The sequence below is a fragment of the Dendropsophus ebraccatus genome, chromosome 1 (genome assembly GCF_027789765.1).
Source record: "Dendropsophus ebraccatus isolate aDenEbr1 chromosome 1, aDenEbr1.pat, whole genome shotgun sequence".
Taxonomy (NCBI): Eukaryota; Metazoa; Chordata; class Amphibia; order Anura; family Hylidae; genus Dendropsophus; species Dendropsophus ebraccatus.
This window is the reverse complement of record NC_091454.1, coordinates 94,522,011-94,530,536: the sequence shown is the minus strand read 5'-3', so window position 1 is coordinate 94,530,536 and position 8,526 is coordinate 94,522,011. Positions and strand designations below refer to the sequence as shown.

Here is an 8,526-nt window from a genome sequence, read left to right as displayed (position 1 = left end):
ATAATTTAGAAGTACAGTACATTCATATACAAAACATCCTGTTAGAGAGTAAGGCTATGTTCACATGACAGTGTGGTGAAATCTGCCGCATACCCTTGGCATTCTGCAGAGGATTTTCACTGTCCCACATATATGGACACAGTTTAGCTTCAATGAATGGGGCTAATCTGTGTCTAGGTTATCCACAGGGGTTCCATAGGTCTGTGACAGATTACAAATTTGCACCATAGTTTAGTGTGAACTACAGGGCAAATTTCCATGAAAAACAATAGAATGCTGAATCCACATTAAAAAATATTGTGTTAACTAACCCTAATAGTTTTGATTGAACTTACAAGGGTTTGCCAGCAAAAATCTTTTTCTTTCAAATCAACTGGTGTCAGAAAGTTATATAGATTTGTAATTTACTTCTATTTAAAAATCTCAAATCTTCCCATACTTATCAGCTGCTGTATATCCTGCAGGAAGTGTTAATAATACATTCAGACACAATGCTCTCTGCTGACATTCCCATAGAAAACCTCTCCTACTCTGGAGAGATGTCAGCAGAGAGCATTGTGTCTGAACGTATTAACAACACTTCCTGCAGGATATATAGTAGCTTATAAGTATGGGAAGACCGTTGATTTAAAAGAAAAAAAAATTAAGCTGGACAACCCCTTTAAAGAGGTTTTCCAGAAAAAAATAAGGATTGATTGCCCATTAACTGGATAGACACCCTGCATCTCCGCTGATCAGCTGTTTGGCACCCACAGTACGCAGAGAACAGGTTAAGATGCAGTTGGCTCCATTGAAGTGAATAGGAATGGAGGCTGCAGTACCCAGCACCACCACTACACTGACTATGGAGCCAACTGCTTTCAGCCCTGTTCTGAGTGTACTCTGGGCGCGGAACAGCTGATCAGCAGGAGTCAAGGGTGTGTCAGCTCCTGCCAATCAACTACTGATAGCCTATCCACTGGATAAGCTAACAACATTTGGGAAAACCTAGTATACAGTAAACAAGCTGCTCTCTAAGGCCCAGTTCACACTCTGCCATGGAATCCCGCTGCGCTCAGAGTCCTGTAGTGAGTGAATGGGAGGGCGCTTCCGCCTCTCTGCGCTCAAAGAAATGACATGTCAATTCTTTAAACGAGGGGAGGAAGCGCCCTCCCTTTCACTCACTGCAGGACTCTGAGCGCGGCTGAGCTCGCCGCTGTATTTTCTCCGTGTGAACTAGGCCTAAGGCTATGTCCCCCTGCATTATCTAATGGCTGTGTAGTATTGCCAAAATTCCCAGCAACATTGCACAGCCATTGAAGTACGTAAGGGGGAGGGGGAGTGGTTTCAGGTGCACGAGTTTGCATGCATGTGGCACCACAGCCTAAAGAGGCTCTTATTATATTGATGAAACAGATAAATGTGCATTGATCGGACAATGATGGAATAACAGCTGGAAAAACTTTCATTGGTAATCAATAAAAACTGGAGAGGTAGTCGATAAGTGCTGTACCCCTTCAGCCTTTTCTTAAAATCACATGTTCCACTACAGAATATAAAACACTAACCTTGCAGCCCCTGAGAAAAGCAGAAGGGAACCAGAAGCCAAAGGGGCACAGAGGTCAAACCACCATTGATGGCATATCCCATCAATCTTTTAAGCGAGAAAACACATTGGAATACAGAATTTAATAGTTAACAGTTGCTAATATTATTTAATAGTTAACATAGAATTGAGTTTTAGAATAAAACAGTATATTAGATTTAAAAATGCCGATATTTATGTGTTCACTGCACAATATACTAAGGCAGTAGTACAAGGAATCATGTCATGTAAAAGAAAAGGGAATTTCACAAAAGTTTCCATTTCAAAAATTATTTCTGGCATAAACAATCAAAAAAATTTTTAATGTACAGGTAGTATATGACGGGAGGTGCAAAACACAAATAATGGAAATGGCGACTAGTATATGAGGGTAACGGTGTACACCAGAACTACTGTGGGCATAACTCTGTTCATAATTTTTTTTTCCAGGAATATATGTCTTTACATTTACAGGGAACACAATCTTACCTAAATTCCCTGAAATTTTTTGGATTAAAAAAATGAAGAAACACCAGCATAAATATCCTAGCAAACAACATCAAAGTCACTGATGTGATAAATTATTGGATTATCTATTTACACTTCCAAACTCCCTTGTTGTTGCATAGCTCCAACTCTGTATATTCTAGGGTTTAGAAAATTAGTGGTGGTGTTTCTTTAAAAAAAAGCAACCCTTTAGTTGGGGGGTTACTTCTGTAAGTAAAAATAGGTTACATTCACCTACATGGTGCTCTTTGGGGGGCAAGAACATACATGTTCAATTGAAATGGATAAAACAGACATTTCTGCAACAAAATCTGTCATGTGTGAATCCACCCTTTAGGAGGGAATCTGTAATTTTTAATATCATGCTCAGAGCTGAATATATGGGTAGATAGAGAGGCGGATAAAAGAAATGATACCAATCTCTTGGCTCATGACTGTTTGCAAAGTTGTAAGTGTCAAGCTCAAGTGTAAAATAAGCTGTGCTGAGCTGCAGCATGCACACCTACTCTCTACCCTGCATGATTGATGTACAGGGCTTGGCTTAAAGCATTGAGCCTTTTAAATCAATGATAAAAGGCAGGGAGGGGGGGGGGGAAGAGGATGTGTGCATACTGCAGCTCAACACGGCCTCCAATATTTGAGCTTGGAAGTAAAATAAATTGTTATAACTTTGCAAACAGCCATCAGCTAAGAGACCGGTATAATGTTATCTCCATGTTAACTATCCATGTCCATATCCTGTAGTTCTGAGCATGATAGAGAGTAGACAGATAACCTTTGAACGGAAATGCCACACAAGACACCAAATGCTGCATTTGCAGAATCCAATGCGGATCAGCATGGCGGATCTGTAGCACAGTTCATAACTATGGACTTATAGCAGATATTGCATTCAATGGGGAATCCTGCATAATATTAGTAGCACATCTTGACATGCTGGAAAAAGAAACAACAAAATCCACTGTAGGTCAATTTCCATGCCTATATTCTGTGAGTTTCTTTATGCATGTACATAAGATTTCTACAATTCCATTAACTTTGATGCTACTGTAATATGCTGCAGATTTCTGCACATATATCCACTTTCCGTGTGTTAACGCACGGCAGATAATTAAATAGGGGTTCCATAGACAATGGCCCAAATTTATCAATTTGACCAAAATCGGACAGATACCAACCAATGACAGCTCAAATTTTATTTCTCAAAATGTGTTGTGATTGGTTGTCATCTTTATGTAAGTAACGTGCCGGTGCACTATACTTGATTGCAGATACAACACTTCTATTTGATATTTTGTATAAGAAGAAATGGATTTGACTCACGTTTAGTCGTTCATTTTCTTACTTTATTTTCTGATACATTTGCATGCTGATATGCAATGGTAGCTCTGGGCTCTTTCAGGTGTGCATAGAACGGAGTGGGCGTTCCTTACTGCCGTGACGCGACGTTGCGGGGTCGCCCCCTTACTCATGCGCATCAGTAAGGGGGTGACCCTGAAACGTCACGTCACGGCAGTAAGGAACGCCCACTCCGTTCTATGCACACCTGAAAGAGCCCAGAGCTACCATTGCATATCAGCATGCAAATGTATCAGAAAATAAAGTAAGAAAATGAACGACTAAACGTGAGTCAAATCCATTTCTTCTTATACAAAATATCAAATAGAAGTGTTATATCTGCAATCAAGTATAGTGCACCGGTACGTTACTTACATATACGTGGACATACAGGCTTGTGGCAGCCTGAATAACCGAGAGCACATTGGTATCATACCCACGCTAATAAGTGAGACACACTTGGGACTTTGAACGTGGTTCACACAGACACCTTTTTTCTTTGGCTGGTTGTCATCTTTCCCATCTGCTATGTGTCTGATTTTTGTCTGGGCCATATGGATAAATCTGGGCCAACACTTCAAATGTTTCTAAGGGTTTTTAGAATAGGAGATCTATTTGAAAATGTTATAATTTATTAGCACACTTGCCACTATAAAGCTTTATAAAGACGTTAGTTGGCATGACAATTTGGAGCTACACAGACTTAAAAGAAAAAAAGTGTTCTGGGGTAGACATTTATTATTTTCTATATAGTTGACTGTAGAAAAGTAATTGCATTAGGCACGGGGGTTGAATATTTATCGGCACAAATATACCTCTATGAACATCAAAAATAAATGCAGTTTTAGTGTAATATCCATCTTCCTATAAAAGCTAAAATATCTATGGCACAGTGTGACATAGCATTTCAATATCGGCTGAGAATTTGTGTCTTTTTTGGCTAGAAAAATGGGGACGTTTGTTCATTTGAGCACATTGTTGATATGTTCACAATATGAAAAAATGCCTAAATTATGTTTATCCTATTCCTTGCATATTTGTGGTGTTTTCCTTCCCATCGACTGCAATGGGGGAAGAAAGTATAATTGGAAATGATTGTTACAAACAGCATTTAACCAAAATCGCACAGACATTTCCACTAGACCACATGCATTTTTGTGCAATACTTGGTGTAATTGTTCCATCATTTAAATGGACTAAAAAAATATGGAATTACAATATGGAATACATTAATATATTTCCACAAAGTCATATGGATTAACATTTCCCATACAGTCTGTACATAGGTGACAATATGGAGAATTCCATCATCCTTTTCCAACTAAAAAGTAAATCAAGAAAAGAAAGATTTAAAAAAAGAAAGGCTGGGAGCAGACAACTTACAGAGAAGCAGCAAGCATGAGATACCTCGGGTCTATGAAGAGGTTTCCTAGGTTTTGTTTGGCGATGTTCTGACAATCACAGATACATGTGTTATTACAGTATTGTTTTATAGTATATACAGGTAAGTGACCTAATAAATTAATGCACAGTAAGAATTTTGCTGTTAACCAGCTGCTATTTTGGAGCTGGACGACTATAAAGTGACAACATGACAAAGCATCTAGTAATATATATGTGCCTTTAAACAGTTCTATTCCCCCTTCCCGAAGACTAACACAGAGGAGCACACTCTAAATTGTACAAACAAAACCAAAACAGAAGGAAGAACAAAACCAAACCACCATATTTTCTTTGGCTCCACATCCGTATCCAGTGCTGACTTGTCAGTGTGAACAGGGCTTTGTCCAGGACGTGAGCACAGTATCCAGAAAACACTTCAGCTCTGAACAAGCTCTTAATGACACAATTTGGCGACTTACTAGAGAGTTTCCTTATAATCCTATAGAACACTACTTGCATGCAACTGCTGAGGACTGCTCGACTTCAGAAAGGGAAACTTATCATTAGATCTCCGAGATCCAGAAACAGAAGTACAGCTGACAGTCATATAATGCAGGAAACATACATTCATGTTTGTGTGTTTAACATCTTCACATGCCCACTTCATCTAGGTAACCCCAAAGGCTGAAAGGCCCAAAGAAAAAGGATTCTTCAGCCCAGCATCCAGATTCACATTTTCCATTTCACTATGATAGAGCACGACTGGGAGATCACATTACAGGAAGAAAAATGCCACAGTATCGTAGATCAAGCCAGGCCACATTAGGGAATCATGATGGTGTACTAGAAAGTCTCACTCCACTGGGTGTATTTAAAGGGGCAATGAATAGATTCTGTTCAAGCAGACCAAGACTGAAGCTTGTTGAGAGCAATGCCATGCTTTGTTGTGAATGGTGCAAAATAAATAATCATTTAAAAAAAATTTACACAGAACAAAAACACAGATTGCAGATTCACGGCTGTTCAAAATATTTCCAATGCAAGGATCAGTTAAAATCCTCCCCCCACCCATATCTTTTTTCTCTACATCAGTGCGGGCAGAAGGTCCTGTCCAAGGTCACTGTGGTTGATAAAATGCTGACAGAGAAGGTACTGTAAGATTTATCAATAGCCCTACAAACAGCATGCTATAGTTCAAGGGGCAAGTTTTCGCAAGAGACATATAGACATCTTCAGGTACCACTCATGATCGCTCATATCAGAGTGGTGACTCTGCGGAGACTACACCAGCTGATAACCTGAGCCTGACGTTTGTTCATACTCTATTGTGTATTGCCTTGTCCAGTCCACTGTTACCGGGCGGAAGAGACCACAGCATCGGAATTCAAAGAAGTCTATAATATTTCTGATACATCCATGGCTGAAATGGGAAAAAAAGCCCATTAATCACATGCACAGCCTTATGTCACAGCTAATAATTCACTAATAATACAGCATCTCTATACACACACATCTAGGATCTTATACATTGTCAAACACATAAAAACCCTTAAAAACTCTTAGGCTCCGTTTACACGGAGTAAAACTGGCGGAATTCCGCCAGCCTCCATGTCATACTAAGAGTCTATGGGAGGCTCGCGCGCCTCCTTTCTCCACGCTAAAGAATTGAAATGTCCATTCTTCAGCGTGGAGAGAGGAGTCGCATGAGCCTCCCGTAGACTCTCAGTAATGGAAGCTGGCGGAATTCCGCAGCAGGGTGTTCTGCCTCGGAATTCCGCCAGTTTTACTCCGTGTGAACGGAGCCTTTAGGGACATCGCAGGTAGTAGCAACTGACTGATGAGGTTGAACCTTGCTTGTCCAGCATACCCAAAAGACCTTGCCAGGTAAACCATACAATAGGTAAAAGGTAATTCACCTCCTAAAGGTGATGAAGGGAATAAACCAGCAAATAGTTTTGTGCCAGAACTATCTTAATGTATGATGGCCGAAGAGAAAGAAGGAAAGGTTTTCTTACTTGAAAGGGCTTTCAATTGAAGTGGTCGTGACTTTGAAGTGTTTGTATCTCCTTGCATTCATCCGCTCATTTGTAGTAATTCCCAAACATGATATCTGGAAACGTAAGATACATGGTAATGTTATTATCTACTGAGGATATGGAGGCAAATGCACTTATTAGTCAATATAATGTAATTTAAATATAATGGAATCAGGGAGTTGTTAAGGCCAAGGAGATTAAACTTGTCACCATAAAAAATAAAATAAAAATAGAGAAGTCGATAGGTTTAGTCATTGTGTACAGAAAAACAAGGTATAAGAAAGGGGAAATAGAAAAGTGAATAAGGTAAAGATAAAGAGGAAAGCAGCTAGAGGATACAGTACAACACAGTGCACAGCCCTATTTTAGACTATATGTTTTGTCAAGTATATATTCCAACAATTACAATGTGACTCCCAACATGTCCATACAGGACACTACAGGAGAAATTAAAAAAAATTGTGTGTGATCATCTAAGTCATAGAGACATGCCAATTGTTTTCATTGCATAGGCTCTGGGTGCTCATACCCCCACCGACTGCTAGAATAGTATCTAGGTAATCGCTCAATATAATGTCTACAACTTGTCAGAAAAGAAGACCTGGCCAACTATTGGCTGCATTGTATTTATTGACCAAAGAGGATTGGTAGAGTTCAGCTATAAAAATACTCAACACTTAATGTGATAACTGAATAGAAATATTGAATAACAACTAATTCAGCAAATCTCCTGCAAAGTCTGTATTATGTCTCTAAGGAAGAGGGCAAAATAAACATGGATACATATTATTAGCAGATTATAATCAGAAAGCCTTAAAGCGTCCTTACCTGGTACATCTGACACATCAATAACACAGCGACCCACATTAAGTGGAACACACTATTGAGGAACATCCAGAACATCCATGGTGAACAGGTAGCAATCTGCGTCACATATGTCCAAAAACCATCCTTGCTGTATGTAGTGTCACAATGTATTCCCCAATCTATCAAAGAAATACAGTTTATATAATACTCTGCTGAAACAACGGTTTAAACCTCAGTTTTATGTATCATTTAACCGGCATACATTACATCTAAACCACCAGCACTGCAAAGAAGCAATAGGCAAACCAAGTGCTCTGCCTCTTCAGCTATGATTTGGGGCTTTTACAAGTTTCTGCATATTGGTGTAGCGTCATGCTATTTAAAAGATTTTTCAAATAAATGTCTAATTTTATGGAGTGCTTGATCGTTCTCAATGCCCTATGCCTGCTACTCCTGCCTTTGCCTATTTCAGTCTCTTTCTATTCCCAGCAATGCCCACAGCTCAGTTGAAGTCAGTGAGCCCTTTCCATATCTTGCACGGGAGCCTCACCCACAGTACTGACGCAGGCATGGTGAAGGCTTTCAAGCCACAGTCACTTTACAGTTCTCAGTGTCTGTGCGGATACCATGGGACGGGGCTACTGTGCAATGTAAAATAAACCTATCATGCCAGCAAAACAATGAGCTTTACTTATAAATTACATGAACAGTTTAAAAACAGTGCTCAATTTAGGATATCCGACAGTGGACTATCAGGGCCTCTATTCTAGTGTAACTTTGTACCAACAAATTGGCTGCATGGATAACGCAGCAGTGGTGCTCAGTGAAATCATAGGCAATAGAGTAGACAAAATTAACCACTCTGGCTTTCTCTTATATACACAATGCTCA

General features: G+C 39.5%; 1 protein-coding gene across 1 annotated transcript in view; it reads right to left on the bottom strand.

Annotated features, from left to right (window-relative positions):
* Positions 1-3,744: 3,744 nt before the first annotated feature.
* The window catches only part of ZDHHC17 (zinc finger DHHC-type palmitoyltransferase 17), a 47,297-nt gene continuing 42,515 nt past the window's right edge, over positions 3,745-8,526 (bottom strand). Inside the window, exons 15-17 of the mRNA XM_069975472.1 lie at positions 7,657-7,814; positions 6,808-6,902; positions 3,745-6,212 (exon numbers count right to left, since the gene is read on the bottom strand). Coding sequence (XP_069831573.1) covers positions 6,074-6,212; positions 6,808-6,902; positions 7,657-7,814 — 392 coding nt within the window. The 3' untranslated portion in view covers positions 3,745-6,073. The remainder of the gene's footprint in view (positions 6,213-6,807; positions 6,903-7,656; positions 7,815-8,526) is intronic.